At 39.7% G+C, this 27,580-nt stretch overlaps 1 protein-coding gene across 1 annotated transcript; it reads left to right on the forward strand.

The window, feature by feature from the left end:
- Positions 1 to 7,322: 7,322 nt before the first annotated feature.
- LOC149021876 (NAC domain-containing protein 53-like) lies at positions 7,323 to 26,342 on the forward strand. The gene is made up of 6 exons (XM_089150053.1): positions 7,323 to 7,815; positions 7,938 to 8,215; positions 8,344 to 8,535; positions 24,400 to 24,954; positions 25,068 to 25,179; positions 25,430 to 26,342. Exons 1-6 carry the CDS (start codon positions 7,647 to 7,649, stop codon positions 25,885 to 25,887), a joined length of 1,764 nt encoding a protein of 587 aa, XP_089006179.1. The 5' UTR covers positions 7,323 to 7,646; the 3' UTR covers positions 25,888 to 26,342.
- The last annotated feature ends 1,238 nt before the right edge of the window (positions 26,343 to 27,580 follow it).

The following is a 27,580-nucleotide window of genomic DNA, read 5'->3' on the forward strand; positions in this document are numbered from 1 at the left end:
TACGTGATATAATCGCATTTCTCTCCCTTTGGCATTTTCTGTCACGTGAGAGAACATGTCTACATGCGCTAGTACATGTGGCTAGACAAATCAACAAAACAAAAACAAAAAAAAATTTACATGTGGCTAGAGCATCAAGTAGGCATTTCATGAGAATTTCCAGCTTAGAAATATTTAAATTATATTACCAAAAAAATTTAAATGTTTAAATTATAAAATATATTATTTTTTATATTTATATGTTTTTTATGGAAAGGATATTCATTCAAATGAAATTAGAAGGAGTAGCTTTATATATAATTACTTTACCTTTGGTCTTAAGAAAATTTGAACTCTCAAGTCTCAACTTCATACTATGAGGCGTTGTCTTTACTAAATAAGTGACTCCTTGAGGTTTATTCATACATTTTAAACTTAATGTTATTCCGAGACATTAATGGAAGGACAAATTACCAAAGCTTTGAGATGGGGGAAGCTTTGGCAATTTTAGCGACAACTTCATTGGATTGGGAAAGGCTACACCAGTAATCTAGCGGAGTAGATTGCCTTAAGCTGATTAATTTCATCAACAATATTATACAACTTACATCCTACTTGTTTGCTACTTGCTGTTCAAGACATTAAGTAACTTTCATTTTACTTAATGTTGAGCTCTTTTGATCATGTATCGAGAGATATTCATTCCATAATTGATACTTTTATGTAGAAGGTCTTGCTTGTTATGTATTGGATAAAATTCCCCACTTTTACAATTTCTGGAACCATGTTGCAATAAGTTGTGGCTGGTAGACGTTATACTTTGGGATAATTTACTTTCTTATGCAAAAAATAATAATAATAAAACATACTTGTATTCTACATAATATTGGGCACTCTCCAAACGAAAATCCACACCATTTAAATTAGAGTCATAAGAGAAAAGAAAGTTTCAGATGACTCAAATTTGTATGGTGATTTTTTAAAATATCAATTTGTCTTATTTTTTTTGGGTAAATCGTCACTATCTATCTTTTCATTTTTATTTTTTTTTTCTTTCTTTTTTGGTGGGACAGGTAACTTTTATATATTGAGGATGGGGATGGAGATGGGGGTACTACATGATATACCGTTAAACAGAATCGAATTCACGACCCCTTCACTAAGAGGTATTGGTCTTACCAACCGAACAACCCTACGACATAAATCATCACTATCTACCATTACATATATAACGTAGATCACAACATGATAGACTTTATTCAAAACCTCTATTTTTTCATTCAATATTACACGTCCCAAAATTTTCAAAATTTTTGTTTGTTGCAATATTTATTTTTGAATTCACCTTTGACCAAAGGAAAAAGATATTCAGCATTGGGTTTAAGAAGCCAATTTAAGAAAAAGGCCTCACTGGAGATAGTTGACTAGAGACAATATGTTTGGGTCTGTTATGTTTGGATTGCCCGACTGGGCCCAATCGATAATGGTCTATGTAGAACCAACTGTGGCCTTAATCAGTTCAAGACCAAGATAGCACGATGCAAGCCTAATGGCCGAGATCGCAAGGCACTTGCCCCTACGGACGGCTCAGATAAGCCTTGCTATAGAAGAATGCAGATGACAAGGATAGGTACTCACGTACAACACACAACTGAGCTTTGTAATCCAACAAGAGTTTACCTCTGCCATAGATCGAATGGTAGAGAAAATGGCTAGCCAATCTAATCCAATGATGTTCCATCACTCAAGTTAGATTATATAAACCCTATACACATACGAGAGGAAGGTAACTCAATTCACTCATACTATTTACCATTCTTAAGGCCATGCAATTGGACTCTTCTTCCTGTTGTGCGAGGTACTAACTTCATTGTTGGAGGGTCCCTGACCAACCAAGGTCGGCCCATTATTTGTCTGTGATTTGGCGATCAAGTAGTAACCGAATGCAACAGTCTGGCATCGTCTGTGGGCACAACAAAGAGAAGTCATGGGATTAAGCAACAATTTAGGCGTGGAGACTCAATCTATGAGGACCAATAGCAACTAGTCATGTCTGGGTCTACCACCACCACTTCAAGATCAACAACAATAGCTACCACCGACAAGGGTTTCCCATAATAGAATGGCAACCAAACTTCCTGAGGTAGTTCAAAACTTAGTTTCCCTATCTTTAGTGCCAGCCACCCAAGAAGAAGTGAATATCATGCAACAACAGTTATTAGACATTCATGGATTACTTTAGAGTCTTGTGCATCATACATGCGTCCTGCAAAATCCCAACTTGTTTGTGGAGAATCTCGAGGACTGGAGATTTATTGGTTAGGAATATCTAGGGTTGAGAGGGATCTAATGAGGGAGAAAGGTCAGGAGACAAGAACACAAATGTCTAGAACCAATACAGCAAGCAAGTCCTACCTAGGAACAAAGCACTGTATCCACATAGAATAGTACCACTAAGGGGGCACGACAGTCGAGTAATAGCTGGACGCAACAAGGTCCTTAAGGAACTTGGCTACAAGCAATAAGATACAGTTGAATTGTGTGTGTTAAGGCAACTTAGAGGAGGGTGAATAGGTAGCAACTAATGGATTTGCCTAATTTTTTGGTCTAATTGCAAATACAAGTTAAATTTTAAATTTCAATGATATTAATGTAATGCAATCAACTACAAGACAAGTATTTTATAGTGGTTCGACTTTACAAATTTACATCCACTCCTATCTTGGCCTCAAAGAGTATTCCACTAGTGATTATCTTTCAATACAATGGGTAGAGATCAAACCCTTTACAATCTATGTTCAATAGGGCAAGAACACCATTTACAAATTCTAATCAATCTATACTATAATTGAACAACAATACAATTAAAATAAATGGAAGATATTACCTAACAAGGGGTATGACACTTTACCCCTTGTGTGAGTTAATGCAATGATAAATGAATGCTCAAAGGAAATGATGCACCACTAATGAAGTACTAATGACCTTTAATCACTTCAAGCTTTACTCCAATGAGTTTGCTTGCCAATTTTGGAATATCCTTTAAAGTTGAGTGAAGTTTGAAAACAAGTACTCAATGTTTGTTCACAAATTTGAGAGCTTGAGAGTTGTGAGATAGTAAATATTCAATAGGCAAGGTAGGAGCTCTCAAATGGGGTTGGTTGGGTTTATAAAGATAGCATTCAATTGCTTGGCCCAACTTCCCAGCATATAGAATTTTTCATCCTATTTTTCAGTCCGGACGGATTTCCGTCTAAATCAGCCGGAGCTCCATTTAAAAAATTAGCCATTGGACTTTAATCAAAATTAAACTGACATCTGTCTGGTCAAACGAAAATCCTGTCTGGCTCTCTGTGACTAGACAGATGACCATCTGGCTCAAACAGATGTTCATCTGCAGCACATAGTGCACAATTAGGTGCAAACATGGACTTGATTGGGTTTTTGGTATTTTAGCCAACCCTAAGCCTCATACACTCTCCTAATATGTTCTAAGTCAGTCTAGTGACATGATATGCATATAATTTAGTGCGATTACATATGAGTGCATGTGGAGGTGTCATAAGTCTCGAATTTATCTAAGTCTTGAACTTGACTTGATTTTCATATCTTCATGTACTTTGATCTTGATGTTCATCTTGACTTTGGTTCTTTGTCCAAGTTTACTTGATCTTGACTTGGGCTTGAGCATTCAGTGAGTTTGGTCCAATGAGTTGAATTTGGTCCACTTGCTTTAGTAACGAGTTAGACAATCACAACTTAATATAGACATTAATAATTCGTATTTGTTATCATCAAAACCAATGGAGGCTGATGAGACAATGATGACATGGCATTTCCTAACAGTGTGGTTACATTTCTATGTCTTTTTCATAAAAAGAAAAAAAGTGGTATGTATGTTATTATTAGGAATAACACTAATAAATCACAAATAGAAACATAAACAAACCAAAGGAACATATAGATATACTGTGGTTCACATACCAATGCAAAGTGCTACGTCCACGGGTGATGAATAAGAACTTTTAATATATATATAAAGAAAATTGCAATGGAAATCTCTCAACCAATCGCTAAAACACCATTACGAAAATTCTCACCCAAAACCCTAAGGTGAAAATCACGAATCTCACAATGACCTAATAGGAGAACATATGGTACATATTTATAGATTTTGATCAGATTATAAAGGGGTTGACCCATTGGGTTGGGTCGCACCATACTTAGCCTTCTTCTTTCATCACAGATTCCATGAATCACATAATTTGGTTGCTTATTAAAACACGTCAATGCGAATTTCATCTCTGAAGTCGGATGCAATCATTTTTTTGTGTGTGTTTTGTGAAGGATACTAGAACTTGAGTGAAACATATCAGTTATAAAGTCAATAAAACCATGAAGGGGTTGATTGATACGGTTCTTACTAGGATCCTTGGATCCTTTAGAACTCCTTAATTCACATATTGTCATATTTGCTTTACCTATGTTAATGAATTGATTCATAATATGTAATTTAATACTAACTTCATCTATTGGTTATCTTTTCTTGTTGTAGTAACATAAATTGTGCAAATCCATTCACCTAGTTATGTAGAAGTTATGATGGTGTACAATTTTGGTGGTTTGGACAACTTGCAGTGGAAATTGTGGAAGTAACCTTTAATTAAATTCAATTTTTAAGTTAAAAATGAAATAATGGTAGTAATTAACTACCAAGAAGGAAGCATATTGAAGGAAGAGTTGAAAGGATATGCTGCAACCCTGCAAGGCTACAACATGCAAATTTATTTATTTTTTCCTTTTTCTTTTTGTTTGAGTTTTAGTATTTCCCCAAAAGATTTTATGCATTTAGTCTTTTTGTTAACAACCTTTACAAGTTTCTCAGCTTATTCTTTTAAACAAAACACTAAATTGAAATCTTCACTATGCCTAGGCATAAAGATAGATTTCACAAGTACATGGAAGTCAGATAAAGACTTTTGATGTTTTCTTTGAGTCCTTCGAACTTTGGCACACCTACGCACTTAACATATGAGGACTCACCGAAGATGGACTTGTTTTGGAGGGAATAAACAATTTTCCATTAGAAAAATAGCAAATTGCTCTTGTGCCTCGAAACAAAGGCTTTTAAACACTGACACTTCACTTTATCTTTGAAAAGCACATAGCTCTAGTTCCCTTAGAACGGTTAGTATTAAAGTCGTAAAAACCATTATACACCTATGTATAATTGGGTGAAAGAACTCATCTACTAGCATCCATTAGACTTATTCTCCAACAACCCTTCACCATTTCTCTCTCACCCGAGACTCTTTCTTTGCCTCTATTTTTCATAAGGGTATTTAAGTATTCTCAGATAACACAAAGGATAGTTTTAGGATTTTATGAGACAACAATGGTTTAATGGCATCTAAGGTTTGGACTAATTTGTCCAATCAAAGTCTAACTTTGGGTTCTTATCTTCCCCCTTGCTTTAAAATTGATTTTAGAACTTTGTCTTCCTCATTCTAAGCCTGCAATAGTGAAGTCTAGTTTTTCTTCCCATCTCCCCCTTCCTTTCAAGGGGGAACTTGGAAAGACGAAGGCACGAAGGAGGAAGATGGGCACCCAAATTGGTTTGCATTTTAGATTTTGTGGTTCCACATAGGGTAAAAAGGAGAATTTATTTTGTCCTTCTAAAGAGATTTCCTCCAAATTTCATTAGGCACTCCTTTAGGAGATCTCCTCCAAGTAGAGAAGGGTCTAACCCTTGGGTGTGAGGGGAGGTTAGGGTAGGGTAGAGTGCACCTAGATCCTTTGCACCTAGGTGCACAATACACCCAACTTTCTCTCTCATATCTCACTTGACATAAGTAAGGCTGAGGTGATCTATGTTAGATGGGTTATGAAAGGAAAAAGTTAAATACACCATGGACTAATATTTAGTTAAAAAAATAAAGCATCTATTTTCTTGTAGATGTGTGACATGTGTCTCAACATCACATTAAAATGTTGAGGTTCATTAAACCCGCCGTGTTCATACTCCCAATCAGCACCAGAAATCCCGTCTTATTCGTGCCACGGTGGGACCCAACTTATGGGCGTCCCGGTTAGGGGGTGCAAGGAGCGGGCTCCCTTGGTAACTCTTTGCGGTCCGCTTTTTACCTCTGGCTTACCGTCCCTTTCTTGGGCGGTGGGTGTCCCTTTTTCTGCCTCCCGTGCGTTTGGTGCCCTGGTTTTTCGCGCTGGGGCCGGGGCCGTGTTGCTGGTTGCGTGGTGGCGTCCCCTCGTTTCTTTTCCTTGGTTGGCTGTGGCCCCGGCCGCGTTGGGCGGTGCGCTTGTGTGCTTTGTTGTGGTTTCTTCTTCTTCTTTGTCCTCTCTGTGTTGGTGTCTTCTTGGCTTGGGTTCTGGTTGCCTTGGCTTCTTGGGGTGCTCTTGGTCCTTTGCGTCCGGGGCTCTCGTTGTTTCTCTGCCCTTTTTTGGGGGGGGTTGTTTCGTGGTCTCGCCGGTGGTTTGGGTTGGGTCCCCTTCCCCCCCCTCCTTCGCCTCGGTTTTTTTGCTCGTGGCCTTGGGGTGCTTTCCTTCCGGCGTTTGTCTGTGCCCGCCGGGTTTGGGTGGCTTTTGTGTGGTTCGTCGGGCTTGGTGGGTCGGCTTTGCCGTCGTCTTGTGGTTTTTTGCTTTGGCGGTGGTGTTGGTTTCTCGTTGGTTATTGCGTCGCGTGGCTGGCGCCGTGTGGGTTTGCGTGTGTTGTCGTTCCTGGTGGCCTCCATCTTTCGGGCTTTTTCTACATCTTGGGGGTTGTTGTTTGTCTGGGTTGGGGTTGGGGTGGTTTTTGTGTTTTTGTTCTCTGTTCGGTTTGTTTGTGCGGCTCGGTTTCCTTTACCTCCCGTCCATCTGTTGGTGCTCTTCCGTTGTTTCTTTTGTTCGGGTGTGCTTGGTGTTCTTGTGTTTTTCTTTCTTTTTTCTCTTTATTTAATCAGCTCCCTTTCTCCAATCCCATCAAATTTTTTTTTTAATTTAACCACAATTTTTGTATGTGACTTATAAATAGATTTCAACCATTTGATGTGACATTGAGACACATGTCATACATCTACAAAGAAATGAATGGTCCATTTCTAATGGATAAAATTTCAATGCACCATGCACCTAGGTGGAGGAAATCCAAATCCAGGGTATTTTAATGGACCCCAACTGCTTTTAGTATGTTCTATTTGCTCTGGTCTTCATAACAGTCAACGTGGCTGTGAGAACCAAATTGCCGTTGGATTAGAATACTTTTATAGTCTGCACCCACTGCAGATCACTTGGAATACTATATTCCATTTCAGAGGGTCCAAACTCCATAGCTACTTAACCGGAAAAGAAAAAAAAAAGAGAAAAAACGATTTCTGTATTTCTCCTTTCCTGTATTTCTGCTATCCAGTCAAAGAACAGATTGTTAACGCCTCCAATGGTCATCGTCAGAGAAGTGCGGAGTAGAAAGGGAAAGAGAGTTGAGCAGTCGAGGTTCTTTGAAGCAAATCTCTGAATCGGATCGAAAATGGTGAACACGATGACAGATTTAGTTAAACTTTCCGACGTCAATTGAAGCTGAACCCTCTTTCTCTCCTTCCCTGACGCTTTCGTTGTTCCCCACTTTCGCAAATTTATAGATTTTTCCAAGTTATCTTATCAGATTATCCATCATGGGAGGTGAAGCACCAGTAACATCACTCGCTCCAGGTTTCCGCTTCCACCCAACTGACGAAGAGCTCGTTAGTTATTACCTCAGGTATAAAGTCTGTGGAAAACCCTTTCGTGTCGATGCGATCTCGGAAGTCGATCTTTACAAATCCGAGCCATGGGATCTTCCAGGTCCGTTGTTGCTTTTGTTTTTTCATTTCAGAATTAAATAGATTTTAGGATCATCGTTGTTAGGTTTTCTTTTTTGAGAAACCTAAAATATCGCTGATGGATTTTGATTTTGGATTGTTTAGTCCGGTCGAAGCTGAAAACTAGAGATCAAGAGTGGTACTTCTTTGGTGCCCTCGATAAGAAGTATGGAAATGGGTCGAGAACCAATCGAGCTACGGAGCAAGGCTACTGGAAGACAACGGGGAAGGACCGGACTGTCCGACGGCAAAATCGAGCTGTTGGGATGAAGAAGACACTTGTCTTCCACGTTGGGCGCGCGCCACATGGAGAGCGCACTAATTGGGTGATGCATGAATACAGGCTTGTCGACGAAGGATTAGAGAGAGCGGGCATCGCGCAGGTATGGTGGTAGTTCATTTGTTGCATATATGTGCAATTTGGTTGGGCTTTGTTTTCGCGTTCTCTGATTTTTGATATAAATGCACACTGATTTTAATGTTTGTTTGGATTTTTAAAATTGGGGAGCAGGATGCCTATGTGCTGTGTAGATTATTCCATAAAAGTGGTCCAGGACCTAAGAATGGAGAGCAATATGGAGCACCATTCATCGAAGAGGAATGGGACGAGAATGTTTCTGATATGTTGGTTCCAAAGGATAATGTCGATGATGATGCCTCTTGTAAGTTTAGGGGCGAACATCTTGAACCCCTCGTCATGCAGGTATTTGTTTTGCTGACCCTTTTTTCTCTTGAGTAAACGAGTGTCCATTTGGATTCATTGATTGATTCATTAAATTGCTGATGAATGGGCTGATGCTCAAGGGTTCATATTTAGCATGGGATAACCGATTAATTAATACAGGCCAGCAATTTACTTTAGTGAGCCCGTACTGGTAGTAGAATCTTTGCCTAGATCATGATTTCGGGTGCTCACTTTGCATAATTATTGTTGATGAACTCTTCTTTGAGTGTGATTTACTGTTCCCAGTAAAACCCTCTCACTGGGGGTGGGAAGGTGAGGACTGATGAGGGGATTGCCAATCTGGATATGGTTTTGCATTCACTCTGGACTTTCAGAGCAAATCTTTGATCTTTCTATTGATTTTGAGAAACTGACAAGTGAACTTGGTGCTCTGGGAGACTACTGGTAGTCGTTTTAGGATATGGAATTCCAATAACACGAACAGATGTGGGGTTATATTTTACGAGTATGGGGGTTTGGAATGGTAGGTTGGTTTTCGTTCAGTTTATAATGCTAAGATGATATTACAATTATTCTGACATAAATATGATTAGAGCTGGATGGTGATCTTACTGTGTCAAGAGTTCTATTCTATTTGTCAAGGGATGAATCATAAAAATTGACCAGTGAAATGGCTACTTGAGAGTAAATATTGGTAATAGGTTTAGGTTATGGACTTCATGTCAAATCACTCAATGTATATAATTACTTATTAACTTAAAAAATTATAATGCTAAAATTAATGCAAGTCTAGAGAATGAACTAGATGATCTAGGTGCTCTAAGATTTTCAAACTCATTGAGCATCAAGTTTTGCTTTAGTAGATGGTAGACACCCTAGCTAGTGAAACAGATACCCTTTAGTTGGATTCTACTAGGAGTCCAATTAGAGTTTGTATTCATGTAAAATTCTATTTCTTGTAATAGTGTACTTTCCACTTAATTATAAATAGAAGGCTTGAGATCATTGATCACTAAGCCATTCTACCAATATCGTGTTTCTTAACATGGCATCAGAGCTTAATTTCGATTAGGGAAGTGAGAAAAAGAAGAAGAAGAAGAGAGTGTTGAACCTACCTCCTCCGCCTCTCTCTCTTGCTGTCTCTGTCGCAGACGAATATCAAAACCCATCGCCCATCGCTAATCGCCTTTTCTTTCTGGCAGTTCTTCAAATCCATCGAAGACCCATCGAAACCAATTGCGCTTTCTTTCTGGATATTTTTCAGTACTCGTTGAAACTCATCGCCTGGCTGTTCTTCAGTACCGCTGCATTAGGTGAGTGCGATTTGACAAAACCAAGAACAGAAAAAGGGAAAGAAGAAGAAGAACTCTGCCATCATCTTCACCATCGCCATTGAAGTTCCGCCATTGCCGCCACACTTCACCTTGTCCTTCGTTTCGTGGTGCTGGTTTGAGAATTTCTTGCAAATGCTCCCTAGGAGGGTATCCCTCTTGACTAGCAGCGTCTCATCTTGGCTGGGAAACAGCTTGAGGATGGACAAACCCTCGCAGACTATAACAATCAGAAGGAATCCACAGACATTGCCATCGCCACGAAGCCAGGTACCCTTCATTTGAAACACGACCTTCAACCCTTAAACCCTTCTGAAAGTCTTTATATTGAAACCAAACCAAACCATATTTGGACCAAACCAAACCATATTTGGTTCTCTTTACATTTAGACCAGACCCATTGCTCTTTGTCCGAACCATATGTTTGGTTCTATTGTTTTTTTTTTCCTTTTCTAGTGTTCTGTTAGTATTTAAAAAGAAAAAAAAAAGGGCTCATATCTTTACTTAGAATTGTTCGGCTATTACATTCTGCGACGTTTCTGTTACTTCAAAAGGGTGAAGACTGAAGAACTGCAGATAATTTTGTCAACATGACAACTATTGATGGTACTCTTACTCCCACTGGCTCCGAACATTACCCCACTCTTCCTCCTCTTTCGATGAGATTTGATGGAACAAATTATTTGATCTGGTATTGATCTGTTTACTTGACTATTGCCGGAAGAGGACTTGTTGGACACATTATTGGAGCCACTATTAAACTTACTATCATAGGTGCTTTATAGGATAAATGGATTTCGAATGACTCTCTTATTATGTCATTTCTTTTGAATTCCATGGTTCCAAATATTGCCCGTGGATATTTATTACTTGATACTGCAGCCCAAATCTGGAAGGCTACTACTGAAACATATGGACAGTTGGGAATGATGCACAGATTTATGAGTTCCGCAAAAAGCTTCATGAGACTACCCAAAAGGAACTGATTGTGGCCCACTATTATGCTGAGTTAAGATCTCTTTGGCAGGAGTTGGATCATTATAGGGATTATCACCCCACTAATCTAGATGATGTGGCTATTTATAAGAAGCACATTAATAAGATTCGAGTATATGACTTCTTGGCCGGTTTGAATGTTGAGTATGATCAGATCAGAGTGCAAGTATTAAGTTGTTCTCCCTTTCCTACACTTGAATAGTCTTATGCCATTGTTCAGTGTGAGGAAAGCCGTCGTTTGGCCATGCTTTATGCTCCTATTGTGGAGAAATCAGCCTTTACAGTCTGTTAGCACTCAATCTGATTCAGCTAAGGAGATTTTCAAGTGTGAGCATTGTCACAAACCATATCATACCAAAGCAAATTGTTGGAAGCTCCATGAGAAGTCTGTTGATTTTTAGCAAAAAAGAGCACAAAGAAGAGGAAAACCGAAAGGTCATATTTCTGAGACAGTTTCCACAACACCCTCTGCAGATATTGGTTTTTTACAGGAGGAGTTAAATACTTATTCTACAGTCTTCTCTTGCGATACAGGCCTCTACCACTACTCCCTTTACTACCCATGCTAATTCCTACCTTGCTACTTAAAGTAAAACTTTTATAGGCTTCCAAGTTTCTTCAGTTTCTACTCCTTGGATCATTGATACAGGAGCCACAGATCATATGACATGTTTATCATCATTTTTCTTACAATATTCTCCAACTTGTGGAAAGGATAAAGTTCGAATTGCTGATGGCTCCTATTCTTCCATTGCTGGAAAAGGGACCATTCAACATTCTCCATCACTTTCTTTGTCTAAAGTTTTACATGTTCCTTTTTTTTCTACTAACTTGCTCTCTATCAGTAGTTTTACACATGACTTGAATTGTGAAGTGATTTTTTCCCCATCTTACTGTATCTTCCATGATTTGGCTACGGGGAAGGAGATTGGATGTGGTAAACTAGAAAATGGACTTTATTTGCTCGAGCCGGTTGGAGGATCTACTTCTACTCAGAGTACATCTTCTAATTTGGTCCATTTGGTAACATCAAACCTTCATCAGTGGCACCGTAGGCTAGGTCACCCCCTCTAGGAACTCTTAAGAAAATATTTCCTGATTTGGTTTCTTCTTATAATGAGGTTGATTTTTTTTGTGAAGCCTACATTTTTGCGAAACAGATTCGTTCTACTTATTTACCTTCTCTTCATAATAGAAAATCTATTCCTTTTTATGCTCATTCATACTGATGTGTGGTGCCCCTGTCGACGTGTGTCTATTACTGACTATAGGTATTTTGGTACTTTTATTGATTGTCACTCTCTGTTCTACATGGATTTATCTTTTAAAACAAAAAAATGAGGTTTTTTTGATGTTTTCGTGATTTTCATAATATGATTAAAACTCAGTTCAATGCCACGGTGAAGATCCTTCACAGTGACAATGGCACAGAGTATATTGATTGTGAATTTCAGAGATCTTTCTTTGACTCTGACATAATACACCAGACCAATTGTGTTGATACGGCTGCCCAAAATGAGGTTGCCGAAACGAAGAATCGACATCTTTTAGAGATAGCCCGTTCAATTATGATTGCTATGAATGTACTTGACCAATATTGGAGCATAGTTGTCACGGTGACGAGGCGATGCGAGATGGTTTTAGCTAGTTGGGGTGATGAATCGACGAGGCGCCCTCCGAGGCGCTTTTGAGGAGGTCGAGGCGTTTTAGTGTACATTTCATACACTAATTCATTATAAACATATCTTATATATAATAAAAAAACTAATATTAGCCAGTTAGCCTACCTCAAGTCATTCAACATACTACAAACCACACGTAGTAGGTCCTAAATAAATTTCAAGTATCATACTATCATTAATCAAGAACCAAGCAGTATGCAACAACCAAACCAGAAAAAAAGAAGAAAAAAAGCAAGTTGTAACAATCGTAGGAAAAAAAACAAATCCGGCAACATACTGTCGCCTGAAATGGTGACCGACGCCGCTGCAACTTGATCACTGCAACTACGGTGGCCTTCGTATGAGCCTATAAGGGGGGGGGGCAGAAAAGAAGAAGAAGAAGTAAGAGAGTAGAGTGACCAGAAGTAAGAAAAAAAAAGGAGTATTCTGGCGACTTATCGTCGCCTGAGATGGAGACCGACCGGAAGTGACTCACTGCAAGCCTGCAACCGCCGGAGGAGTTGCAGAAGAAAGAAGAAGGCTATGATACGGTGGAGTTGTAGAAGAAAGAAGAAGAAAGAGAGTCGCACGAGTCCAAATCCTCCAAAGGCTGTCACCGGTGACGCTGGCTGTCGCCGTGGACGACGCTAGCTGTTGCCGGTGTCATTGGTGTAGCCGGTGCCACTGGTGTAGCCGGTGGTCTCTGTCGGAGTCGGAGATGAAGAGAGTTGCAGAGGGAGAGTAGTAGAGAACGAGAGAGAGACCGAGAGAGAGAGCGAGAGGTTAGGGCTGAGTTTCGATCGATTTCAATAATTTAATCTCGTTTTTCCTTTTTTTTTATTTATTTAATTTAATGTTACAAATGATAATATGTAATAATATGTAACACCTATATAACAGCTCACCCATTATATTCCGATTGGAATCTACGTTTTAAATTAATTTTTACCTTTGATTTGGAATCAAATAATTTACAATTTCTAAACCCCCAATATGGCAATCGCCCAGTGCAATAAGGTGTCCGAGTTGTCTGAGTCAACGACTCGGAGACGCCTTATCTCTGAGGCGACCGCCTTATTCACTTTGCCTGAGGCGATGGTCGCCACAGGCCCTAGATACTCGCCAGGACGCCAAGGCGTCGCCTTGACAATTATGTATTGGAGTGATGCTATATTCATTGCTTCTTACCTTATGAATAGGATGCCCGTAAGGATACTTGATTTTAAATGTCCTAATGAGATTCTCCAGGGAGTTTCTTATTTTATTATTCCCCCAAAGATTTTTGGATGTGTGTTATGCCAGAATCATAGTCCACTAGAGTAAGCTGGCTCCTTGTGGCCTACGTTGCATTTTTTGGGGTTTTTCTGCTACTTATAAAGGGTACAAATGTTATCATCCTCCTTCCAGGGAAACCATTGTATCTAGGGGTATCAACGGTTCGGGTTGGGCCGGTTTCGGGCCGTTGCGGTTTGGGTTTGGGCTAACGGTTTAGAATTGGGTTTACTAACGGTTTGGGTTTGGATTTATTAGCGTTATGTTTTGAGTACCTTGTTGATATGTGAAGTTTATCAAGAGTATGTGAAGACATATAAGCATTAAGTTATTTTAAGTCTTTTGTGTTGGGTGTTTAAAACCAAAACTTTTTTTTCTACAAAGAAATAAAACTTGTAGAACTAATATATAAAAGAAAACTGGCATCTTGATGAATTTTAGTGGGTTGTCTTTGCTTATTTTCCTTCCCTTTCTTGATACTTATAAAAATGGATCAAAATAAAGCATTAAAAGATTTTCAAATGATAATACACTTGCTATATATTTTCTAAGCTCATCTTCCAAATGGAAAAAACTTTGACAAGCAGAAGTTTGCATATTCCAAAGCCAAACAATTAAGGAAAACAATGGATACTTGGGGGTTTTCTTGTCTTTTATATTTAAATTTAATTTATTTTATTTCTTTATAACGGGTTTAACGGGCTGGTTCGAGTTTGGGCCAAACGGTTCGGGCTAGCGGGCCACACTCGGGCTGGCCCGGCCCAGCCCGAACCATTGCAGGCTGAGGTTGTTTAGCCCAAACACAACCCATGAAGCTTTGGTTCGGGCCGGTTTGGGTTGTAGCGGGCCGGTTTGGTCCAGTTTTAACGGTTCGGGTTAGGTTTTGACACCCTTAATTGTATCCATGGATGTAATTTTTAATGAGTCTTGCCCTTACTATACACCTCTCCAGGGGGAGAGTCCCAGAGGAGAGGTGTTCTTTCCAACTTTAGATCTTCCTATCACACACCAACACAACTTAAGAGTTTAAGAAGAGTTTCCTGACTAGGGGGAGACTTTGACCAATATACCTGAGGACTCTAATCCTCCCCCTTCATCTTCTGAACCCATGTGAAGAACCTATCCAGGGGGAGACCACTCTTGTGGGACACATTGTTAAGGTCTTTCAAAATCAGATTGACCAGAATAAGGAGGTGCAGGACTTATCAGAGGAAGAATTACAACCGGCTAAAGCAGGTGGAGAAAGGTGATATGTTACACTTCAGTCTCCTGCTCCAAAATCATATTCTACTGTTCCCCGTAAGGTATCTTCTTCTGATCTTCCTATTGCTGTTAGAAAAGGAGTCAGATCTTGTATTCAACATTCCATAGCTAAATATGTTTCTTATAACTCTTTGTCTGTTTCCTACTGTGCTTTTATATCCTCTTTGTCATCTATATTTGTTCCTAAAAGTTGGTAGGAAGCCTATGCTGATAAGAGATGGAAGGCAGCTATGGTAGAGGAAATGCAGGCAATGAAGAAAAATTACACTTGGGAGCTGGTTACACTTCCTCCAGGAAAAAAACCAGTGGGTTGCAAATGGGTGTTTGTGGTTAAACAAAATATGGATTGATCAGTCAACAAGTTGAAAGCTAGACTAGTTGCAAAGGGGTTTACCCAGACCTATGGGATTGATTATCAGGAGACTTTTGCCCCTGTTGCGAAACTAAACACTGTCGAGTTCTTGTTGTCTGTAGTTGTAAACAAAGCCTGGAACTTGCACCAACTAGACGTAAAGAATGCCTTCTTACATGGGGAGTTAGCGGAAGAAGTCTATATGGAAATCCCACATGGTTTCTCTGATGACAATACTGCAAGGAAAGTTTGTCAGTTGAAGAGGTCAATTTATGGGTTAAAACAGTCTCCTAGATGCTGTTTTGGACGCCTCCTGAAGGCAATGACTTCTATTAGATACAAGCAAAGCAATGCTGATCATACACTATTTGTCAAGAAGTCAGGTACTAACATCACACTTCTCATTGTCTATGTAGATGATATTGTCATCACAGGGAATGATGATGAAGAAATTCAAAAGTTGAAGGACTTTCTTGGCAGATAGTTTGAAATTAAAGATCTAGGGAAGTTACAGTATTTCTTAGGGATTGAGGTTGCTCGATTAAAGAAACGTATATTCCTATCCCAAAGAAAGTATGTCCTAGATTTATTATCAGAAGTGGGAATGTTGGGGTGTAAAGCAGTTGATACCCCTATTGAAGCTGGAGCTAAACTTAAAGAAAAAGAAGGAGAACCAGTGGACAAAGGAAGATACCAAAGGCTGGTAGGGAAGCTTATTTACTTGTCCCACACTAGGCCAGAAATCGCTTATGCCGTAGGGATAGTGAACCAATTCATGCATGATCCATATTTAGCTCATATGAAGGCTGTTACCAGAATACTACAGAATTTGAAGGGAACTCTTGGAAAAGGAATACTTTTGTCACCCACTGATTATCTAAAAGTAGAAGCATACACTGATGCAGATTGGGCTGGATCTCCAGATAGGAAGTCAATTTCAGGTTACTGTACCTTTGTTGGAGGTAATCTATTTACTTGAAAAAGTAAGAAAAAGAATGTGGTAGCTTTATCTAGTACCGAAATTGAATATAGAGCTATGGTTCGTGGAGTTTGTGAGCTACTATGATTGAAAGGCTTGCTGCAAGATATTGGAGTCCAAGTTCCAAACCCTATGATGTTATATTGTGATAACAAGGCTGCTATTAGTATTGCTAATAATCCGGTGCAACATGATCAAACTAAGCACATTGAAATTGATAGGTTTTTTGTCATAGGAAAGTTGGAACAAGGGCTTATCTGCATGCCTTTGTAAGATCTGGAGGCCAAGTAGCAGATGTTTTCACTAAGGGTTTGAAAGAAAGAGATTTCCTTCCTATTGTAGGCAAGTTGGGCATGATTAATATCTATGCCTCAACTTGAGGGGGACTGTTGGATTCTACTAGGAGTCCAATTAGAATTTGTATTCATTTAAAATTCTATTTCTTGTAATAGTGTGCTTTCCACTTAATTATAAATAGAGGGCTTGAGATCATTGATCAATTAAGCCATTCTACCAATATCGTGTTTCTCAACCCCTTTTTTTTTTTGTAAGCATTGCCTCCTAAAACAAGTTGATTTTGTTCTTGGGGATTCATGTCCTTTTGTACGAAACTCATCTACCTTCTTCCTAGTTAAGATGGCACTTTAAATTATTGTTTTGACCATTTGAATATCCTTTTGTGAATGTTTATCCATTTCTTTTTCCTTGTGGATTCACATTGTTGCTCTATTTCCAAGTAATGCAGTTCTAGGTTGGAAAGGATCCAACTAGAAGCCAATAACCAGGATCTTCTATGAACTGGTAAGTTTGGCTAGGTCAACAATGAGGTTTTAGGCCAAATTTGGGTTAAGATTTATTGGAAGTTAGGTATTGATTGTGGGGTTAGGATATGTTGATGTAGAGGAATATTTCCGTGACGATTCAGTTAACTTTTAATCATGGTTGTCAAGGCTTTGCCTAGGCATCCGGGTGCTTTGGTGGTGCCTAGGTGTCCAGGTGTTGTTTTGTTGCCTAGGTGGCACCGTGCCACCTTGGTTTTGCCCCACCATGGATGCCTTTTTTGCCTAGATGCTGTGATAGTTATGGTTTTAATGGTGGAAACTGTTCTGGAATTGAATTGACTGCAAATTAGGTAAAGTGTCATAGGTTCTTGAAAAAAGATGAAATTGTCAAGAAAAATGGTAAGGAAGGGCTGCTCCTGCATTATTAGGAGGAAGAATTCAGAGCTGGATAGTAATCTTACTGTGTCGAGAGTTCTATTCTATTTGTCAAGGGATGAATCAATAAGTTGACCTGTGAAATGGCTACTTCAGGATAAACACTAGAAATAGGTTTAGGATATGGAGTTTTAGTCAGATAACTCAATCTATGTAATTACTTATTAATTTCTGAAATTAACCATGCTAAAATTAATGCATCTCTAGAGAATGAACTAGATGATCTAGATGGTCTAAGATTTTCAAATTTCATTGAGCATCAACGTTTTGCTTTAGTAGACAGTAGACACCCTAGACACTGAAACATATAAACTTAATAAATATTTAATTTATAAATAAGCCTGTAAGGCTTTGATTTCGTCACTTCTTATTGTAAGCATTGCCTTCTAAACCAAGTTGATCTTGTTTTTGGGGATTCGTATGTCCTTCTGTACCAAACTTGTCTGCCTTCTCCCTGGCTAAGATGGCACCATAAAGTATTGTTTTGACCATTTTAATATCCTTTTGTGTAGATTTATCCAATCTCTGATTCCTTATGGATTCACATTGTTGCTGTATTTTCGAGTAATGTAGTTCTAAGTCGGAAAAGATCCAACTCGAAGCCAATAACCAGGATATGCTATGGATATGCTATGATGGCTAAGTTTGGCTAGGTCAAGAATGGGGTTTTAGGTCAAATTTGGGTTAGGCTTTGTTGGATATATCTGTGAAGGTTACACCGAGTTCTAATCATGGTTGTCAAAGGCATTGCCTAGGCGTGCGGGTGCTTTGGTGGTCCCTAGGTGTCTGTCTAGGTGTTGTTTTGTTGCTTAGGCGACTCCGTTTAGTGTCATCTTGGTCTTGCCCCACCATGGATGCCTTTTTTGCCTAGATCATAGTTTTCAAAGCATCAAGGCGATAGAGGACAACAAAAACCAAGGTGACACTTAGGCAATGCCTTGAGAAGAAACCATGTTATCTGCATAGGATGAAATAACAAAGGATTTCTAATGGTAAGAAAGGGCGGTTGCTGCATTGTTAGGCAAAGAATTCAGATTGATGGAAGGGGAGGGAAGAGAGATGAGATCAATCTTAGAGGGAAGGGAAAGAGAAAAGAAGAGATAAGAGGAAAGAACAGAAGAGAAGAGAAGAAACCATGTTTGGCTTGTCAATCCCGCATACATTGGTCAAAATACCAAAACACTTGGTAAAACTGATATTCTTCTTCTTTCTTTCTTTTTCTTTTCTTTTTATTTTAATAATAATAAAGAAATATATTAAACTTAAAACTTATCAGTCATACAAAGAGAAGCAGAGTTGTTCAAGAGTTTAGAGGTAGACCTACTAATAGTGGTGGTAGTAGTAGCGTAGTTGCCACTTGCCATATTAGAGAAAGTTTCTAGGAGTGTTGGGAACTTAAAAGTTACAAAAGGAGGCATTAAAGACTGTAGACTTCATGTCTACCAAACCGGAATCAAATTGATAGGCCACTACTTTTTTGGTGGGGTATGTAGGAAAAGGACTGCCGCTTCATCATTAAGCCAAACATGTTGAATTTGAGCTGTTTCTGATTTGGAGTATTGTAAACCTTCCTTAATTGCCTATAGTTAAGCATCTAGTGTACTACTTTTCTCCAAACTTCCTGCCTTAGAATAGATGAGCTTGCCATCATCGATAAGCCCTATGTTCCAATCTACTAATCTTAGAGATCCATTATATACCCCTAGACACAATAAAGTAAAAGAGTGAGTAGCATTTGTAGATTGGGAGTTATGGCAATTTGTATTGTTTTGGTTACGTAAGTGGTTGTTTTGGCAGTTGTCAAAGGCAGGTGTTATGTTTAGCTCCATAAGCCACCTGTTAATACTTGTTATTATCTTAATAGGATTGGGTTTAAGTTTGCCCATTATTACATTATTTCTTTAAACCCGTATAAAGTGATGTGTGATTACGAACACGGAGAAAAACCATTGGCTTGTCTAGTTGGAAATCAACTGGGAGGCCATTGCAGAGATGCAAAATTGTTTCTTGGGCTAGGTGTACCGTTCACAGTCCAAAAGGTTCGGCCGCCTAGATTCTTTTAGTCCATTTGCAAGAGATGAAAGCATGCTAGAGAGTCTCTGTCTTATTGCCGCACAATTTAGAAAGATCGTGCATCTCTGTCCATTGAGATAATGCAGATCTAACTGGTAGCCTTGCATTCAAGAGATGCCAAAAGAAAGATTTGAGTTTGGGATGTAATGGCAATTTCTAGAACATTTTCCACCATTGCGTGAACTCATTAAACACTGTAGCTTCTGTGTCAGTAGAGCCCTGGTTGCCAACTTAGCAAAGAATCTAGGTGTTTAATGAGTTCACGCAACTGGTATCCATCATATTGGTTCATAAAACCAATCAGAATTTTAGAGGTTGAAATAGCGGCAGTAAGAGTGTCACTCCACAAATGATTGTAGCATGCAGGTTCATAGCCAACAGCGATGCGTGGGAGACACAGAGCTGGATTTACGCCTTCTGATATGGGCAAGGGCATCAGCTTCTTCTGATGGAGATGCTTGAGCCACTCCAGTGTTTCAACGTTCTCAGTTGTATATAGAATTTGACTAATGAAACAGAGTAGAATTGCTGGCTTCAAAATAAGTGCGGGAAAAGTGTTATGTGTTCTTTTCACCGCCTGACAACTTCATCAGTGATCGAAATTGTGATATCCGGATAGAATCCTGATATCAATTTGAGAATGCATTCATCACACCAATTGTCAATTAATTGAGCAGGAGTCTCCAAAAAGTCTGGATCAACATGTAGCCCAGAGAGTTCTATAGATGTGCCATTACATATTTGATGAACCATGTGGCAGAACTCATGGAAGAGACTAATCAACTTCTGAGAATCGCAACAAAAATTACCTTCTTTTTGGAATAGAGAAATTAGCAATGCCACTGGAATCTGTACTGTGTTTATCAATTTCAAATATATCATAAAATATAAGAGAGCTTCCCTATTTTCTAGGCCTCCTACAATCAGCTCACATGCAACCTCTAGCGTGCAAGGAATCAAGTGGAGGGTTTAGCCGAGGAAATGAAGCCCTTGCAATTGCTGGCATTTGAGGGTTTTCCGCCACCACTATCTGCGCCTCGTGAGTCTGGTTTGTAGATCCAGCCATTGCAATGGTACATGCAAGGGCTGTGGTCTTCGTAGGCAACAACACCTACTGGAAATAGATGGAGCAGCTCTGGTCACTAGCTTTCTCTGGGAGAGTTTCCTCTTCCCTTGCGGCTGCTGCAGGTTGCATCTCTGCTAGTGTGAGGTTGAAGGTGGAAGAAAGAGGAACAATGACCTTCCGGTTATGCCCTTGGTCATATTGTTCTAAGAATGGGCCATGTGCTCTCCAGTTTGGCTGGGTGTTCCCTAGCCCACTTGTGGGGCTAGGCCTATAAGTAATAACCATTAAAGGGCCCGTGTTTTCCCATTTTCTCCTCCAGTCCATAAGCTAGGAAATTGGGATTTTGGGTGGTCGATCCTATTGATCTTCTAAAGGCCCACTTCTTAGGTTTAATATGTTAGGTTAAGTGTGTCAACCAGACTAGGGTCTGGGGTCCAACCGTCACCTAGTCCACCTCTTTCTTCTCTTGCGATGAGATCCCTATCGCTTTCCCTAACTGTTGTCGCCAAGTCGCCATCCTTGGTGCAACCACATCTTTGTGTAGTGTTGGCATCTGATAGTGGGAATAGGGATGCTGGAACTCCCGCAATAATAGTCTCCACTCCGCGATGTTGTTTTGCCACTCACGATATAGACATAACTCCCCTTAGTCATCTCGCTCACGACCAAGGGGGTTTCATTGCCGCGTAGCCAATCTCCCCCTTGAATCGATGATGCCACTCCAACTCTCTGTTCCCATCGGCCTCAGTAGGCTCTTCCTAGCCCCCAAGACTCGATTTCTTAACTTTTAGGAATATGCGGGTGCTAAGAAAATAGGGGATATTCCTCTCCATTTTGCCTTCAACCCTAACAGTTTCAAGGGGCTTGTGGATCCCTTCCACAGTTTGGTCTTTGGATTCATCCACCCAACCTCTTCGTATTTGCCATGAAGATTTCTCTGAATGATGCCAACCCTACTACTGGCTCTAGCATGGCCATTAGAACTCGCAACTTGGTTGTTCTCTTCAACACTGGTATTCCTCTCAGCTTCTTCACTGAAATCAAATTGCGAAGCCTCTTTGAAGCTTGGCCAATCGAACTCAGGCCAGCTTCTCTAATAAACCCAATCCAAGACATCCCCTTCTAAGAGTTGAAGAGCCACTCCCAATCTATACTCATGCCCAATCTCCTCTTCCAAACAAAAGAGTATAAACTCCTCGAGCCATGGATTCACACTCCCCTCACCGGAAAATACAGACAATCCGCTTCTTCATCATCCTTCCCTCAGATCAAAACGTGCTTTAATTCTAGTTGATAGGATCACGCTAATCCAATACTAAGAAAATATGAATTTTCAACAAGAAACTAAAGATAACCCTGGTTTTGATGGTGCCAGTCACCCCTTATGCCAAATGGTGCCCTCAGCTAAAGGCCGCTGAAACCTCACTTACAACAACCAATGTCCTTTCTGCCCACTTTCCCCCCTATTTATAACCCACCCCAACTCCTCTCTCTCCTCACGCATGGTAACATAGGGTTAAAAAAAGATGGGTTCTCGGGTCTTGCGGCTAAGCGGAACCGATCCTTGTTTGGATCTTGGAATTCTTGCAGGGATCTTGATTCATTCTCCTTTCTTTTTCTTTCTTTTATTCTTTCTTTTTTCAGTTTCAGTTTTGCAGCAAGAATCAAGAAGGGGGAAGAAAAGAAAGAAAAGGGGGAGGGGAGGTTTCTGCAAGGTGTAGAGAGAAGGGGAGGGTGGGGAATGCTGTTGCAAGGGCTAGGGGGGAAGGGGTAGGGTTCTAGGGCTGCGGCTGGTTGGTGAAGGGGGCTGTGGGGGTTTGTGATGGGGATGGTTGTGATTGGAGGGTAGGGGTATGGGGTGCACTTACCAGTTGAGGAAGCTGCTATTTGCTCTTTGAGTTGAAGATCTTTGATGGAAATTTCAGAATACTACTCGAAAAGCTCAGTGAGGCCATGAGATGTCTTCCATGACTCCAAGCTTAACTCATTCAACTTCAACTGATCGTTAACAAGGTGAGTGGGGCTATAAATAGCCTTACATGGAAAGACTTAGACTTGGACTTAAACTAGAAACTTCATTGGACTCAACTACTTAATGACCAGTTGACCACAAATAAAGAATCTTCTAAAACTAATAAGTAATTGCCACTAGGACCACAAGAAATAACGAAGAAGTAAAAATAAGAATTATCTAGAAGGAATCTTGCAACTAGATTCCCACTGGGACTTCCACCATGACTAAGACTCTTAATTATCTTGACTTTGTCTCAACCAATTAAAGAAAATAAGATAGTTCTAGACTCCTGATAGGACACATAGTCTCTCAGTACTCATGGAATCCCAATAAGGGGTGAACCAAAATACCCCTAGAGGCATTTGGCTGCCCTGGCTACTGCATGGTCAGGGGGCTGTTGGGGGCTCAATTAATTGGGCTTCTATGGGCCTTCTTACAGTGGTTCCTTATTATTTTTTTTTGGTGTTTGGGGGGTGGGGGGGGGGGGTTGGGCCTGGTTACATCACTATCCCATAAAAGGACCCATACGAGACTGGTACAATTTAGCGCCCATACACCAGATTGGGGCTCATTAGGCACATATCTGGGTTTGATAATCAATAAGTAAGAATGAAAGATTATGTTGCAAAAAGAATTGAAATAGAGTGGATTAAGGGGATAGGTGCATTTGGAGTGGAGTGGTTGATGTATTCCTTCAGAACTTGAAGGAAAATTTCATAGAATAAGAATGCCATTAACAATGATGTATGAAGCTGAATGTTGGGCTGTTAAGAAATGATATATAAACAAACTTTGTGGAGCTGAAATGAGGATGCTGAGATAGATGAGTGGTAAAAATAGGAAAAATAAATAAAATAACAAGGGAATGAACAAATTAGAGCTAATTAGAAGTAGCTCCGGTACATGGTAAGTTGTGAAAAAGTTGTTTAAGGGGGCACTTACATGTGCGCTGGAGACCTTTGAGTGCTCCAGTATGGAGGTTTTAAAAGAGTTAGGTAGGCCCAAAGTGACTACTCTGGATGAAGTGTGTTGAGGAATGACATCTATAGTTTAGACCTACTAACAGATATGCCATTAGTAGAGCTGATTGGAGAAAAAGGATCCATATAGCCGATCCCATTTAGTTAGGATGAAGCTGACTTGTCTTTATTATTTTTACTAGAGTTGCTTCTTAACAGAACAAATCATGCCTTTTATTAAATATTCATATTACTGACTATTCTATCAGATTATGAGTATAGGATTCTATTAATAGTTTAATTTATTAAGGGCACTTGTTACAAATCTAAAGGTCTTATGAATCTCCTTTTTCTTGATTATAAGGTTACTGCTTACAATACAGCGAGTGGATCAGTTGATTGGCATATCTCTACTTTCAAGTTATTGAGTTGCTGGTTATATTGACCAGTTGAGATGAAACCCTTGATCTCGATCGATCTGTTTTGAACTGTTGGGATGCATCTTGAGATGCAACGGATGCCATTCTGCTTATTTCTCAGTGCCTAGAAGTGCTTACAGTTGTTGCTTGCCTTATTCTGACCCTACACCTCATATGATTCTGCGTAGACACTGCTTCTAGTTCTAGTCTTGGGATAGATAATATCTGCTTTTTTTCTGGTTAGAATTTCCCTGAACTGATGAAATTTTATTTGTTTCAGAATATTGACATGGGTGCTCCATCTGAAAATGTTCCTCTTCCTCTGAAATTTGATCCTGAAGATGGTTTCAACCCCTTAGGCCAGGCTGAAGGGTTCCTTACTGATGATCAGAAGGCCCTTGATGGTGGAGCTGGAAAAGATGATTTGCCAGGTCTGTCCTTGGGACAGAACTTTGACTTACCAGAGCAATTTTGGTTGGATCCCCTACCTCTTCTCAGTGATGATTATTTTGTTGAATTGAATGACCTTCTGAATCCTATCAATGGCGATGGCAATGGCAATGGCGATGGCAATGGCGATTATGTTTCTAATAACTCAGTTAACGATGAAATGAAAAGCTTCGATCCTCCTTACAATTTCCCCATTGATGATGGTTCATTCATAGAAATTAATGATCTCCAAGAACCTTTCGAGGCAGATTTGTCGGGGAAAATGCTACATGAGTACTCGACATATTTTGATACCATTGACAATGACTTTGTATCTGGGTCACTGTGTTCTTCTAAAATTTTAGAGAGTGAAGTGCCTATCCTGGAACCATCAGCCACCCAAGGGGTATGATGAACTGTCAAAGTTTTCAGAATCTTTTTTATCCAGTGATGAAAAAAGTTCCTTCCATTTATTGCTTCAGAAATTAGATTTACATTTCTTGTTACTTCCACGATTAGGTGAATGGAAGAAGTGGAGAACCGCTTGCATTGGCACAACCCTTGAAATCAGTGGGTAGCGAAGTTGCATCCTCGTCAGAGCAAAAACCACATAATACAGACCTTGGACCAGGTACAGCTTTTATTCCCAAGAGGCTCTAATGGGCGATTGCCTTCAGAACTCATTCTTGATATTTCCTTTCAATGAGGCAAAATGAGTGGTCTTTGTATATAACAAGTTAGCGATTCATTTGTTATGTAGTATTATACATCATGTGTGTTAAAATATTCAAATATTGTCTTTTTCTATTATGTGGATGCTATCTTTTCAACATTTTTCCATCATATAGGAATCATTTCTTTTTGTGCCTTCCATGGTCCAGATGCTCAATGTGAGGAGGGTTGGGACACTACCCTTGTCAAACGGGTTAGACGCATGCTGGGTTCCATCCCTGCTCCTCCTGCATTTGCTGAAGAATTCCCAAGAAAAGAGGCAGGCATGGGCAAGAACTTGTCGGCTCACTCACCCAGATCAATCCATGTTACTGCTGGGGTGATACATATAAGAGACATGACATTCAGAGGTAGTGAAAAGGATTCTTCACCATGCAAGGGTGAAGATATGGATCTCCTCATTTCCTATGGCATGACAAGGGGTGATGTGATGGCTAATGAACAGCTGATAAACCACTCCATTGGCCCTGCACCGCTGACAAATATACTCTCAGGTAAGTCAGGATCCCTGGTGGGGAGAAGCGGGTTCTACTTCTACCTGATACTCTTCTGGGTTCTGATTCTTTCAGTGAGCTACAAAATAGGATGCTGCATCTGTACAAAGTAATACCTTATCAAAATGATGGACACGTTCCTAACCCCCCCCCCCCCCCACACACACACACACACTCACACACGCGAATAATCATAAGAAGAAAAGTAAAAGAAAAACTTGTATGGGGCCATGGAAACACAGGATTATTTTATTATAGATTGGATATATAATTAGTTCGTAGGGTGAAGGAGATGACTGGCTTGGTCAATATTACATAATTATATGCTTGATTTTTGCAACAGGTGTGTATGGCTTTTATTTATTTATTTATTATCATTTATTATTTATTATTTCGGGTTGAGCTTTCCTTTGCCTTTCAGAAGTGAAAATCCCATTATTATAGACATCCAAAATTTTCATTTAACCCAACTCTAGTATATGTGATCATGCATAACAAGGTGCGGGGTTAGGGGTCAACTGCAAATCTATAGGGTCACATCACATCTTTATTTTTGTACTTCCATTCCTTCTGGGTGAAGTTAACAGATGCCTTCCATGTTCTAGACTAGCTGTAGCTTGCAGCCGAACTTCTCTCTCTCTATATATCTATATATATATGTGTGTGTGTGTGTGTGTGTGTGAATGGCAATGGAATCCTATATATGTTTGAAGTTTGAATGGCAACCTACCCATATGTGTAATCTGTGGTCATCATGTCGTGCACGCTGACGACTGTAGCTTGCAGTGGATTCCAATGGCTTCCTATATATTTTTGTAGTTTGAATGGCAACCTTAGTATCAAAGATTTTGAAGTACCTTCCCCAAAATCTGTAGTCAACCTGATATGTCTTTACGTACTTTAAGAGTCATTTCAATTGGATTATTAATGTTCCTGTTGCTCAGTTGACTATTAGCTTGGGATGAGTGTTTTTTTGGATTTGTGCAAAAAATGCAAGGATTCTATTTTGTTTTGGGGTAGTGATGCCTGGCTGCAATCTGGCTACTTGTTATGGCTGGTTTACACGATCCTGTGACCAAGAGGTTGCTTCTTTTCTTGCTGTTCCACACTCTTTATAGGCTGCAGAAGTTTATTAGTCTGGATACCTGACCTCAACCATGAAAGGGTTGTGTTGTCTTTGGCGTTCAGTCTTTCTTCTCCCCTAAACTTGAAAGATGCCATTCTGCAGTGAGGACCATGCCCTCCGTCATATGAGATATTTGTGGATGTGTCTATTTAGTTTGATTCCCCATCATGTCCTTCGTGTCTAAATATGATTACCCGTTGCTTCATATAACCTAAGAGTGAGGTGATCTGCTACTCAGCATTTTCATCCACTAGAGTCCCTGCATTGACGTGGGGAAGTAGTCTCAGATAAATGTGGGAAAGTAGCCATGGTTGGCCTTAGTAATAAGAGACGTCCTGCTTACCCCATTCCTCACTGCAATTCGAGATACTTGGACCTAAGATCTTTGTAGATGGCAATGCTTCTCCACAATCTATTTATATTTATAGGAAGGAAAAGTGAAAAGAGGTCCCTCTATTGTCATTCTTAAATTCCATTTTGTCCGAAAGAGATCTGTAAGTGTTCTAAATCATTTTAACTTCGGAATTCATTTTTATTTTCATTATGCCTTTGATATGTTGGAGAGATGTAAGAGATGTTCAGATCATTTTTCGGATGAACATAAAACCAGTTAAGACCCCCCCCCCTTTTTTTTTTTTTTGGGGGGGTTTGTTGGTAAAAGTGTTTTTTTGGGACTATAC

Source organism: Hakea prostrata, chromosome 3, assembly GCF_041222555.1.
Source record: "Hakea prostrata isolate BN-2017 chromosome 3, UWA_Hpros_2, whole genome shotgun sequence".
Classification (NCBI taxonomy): domain Eukaryota; kingdom Viridiplantae; phylum Streptophyta; class Magnoliopsida; order Proteales; family Proteaceae; genus Hakea; species Hakea prostrata.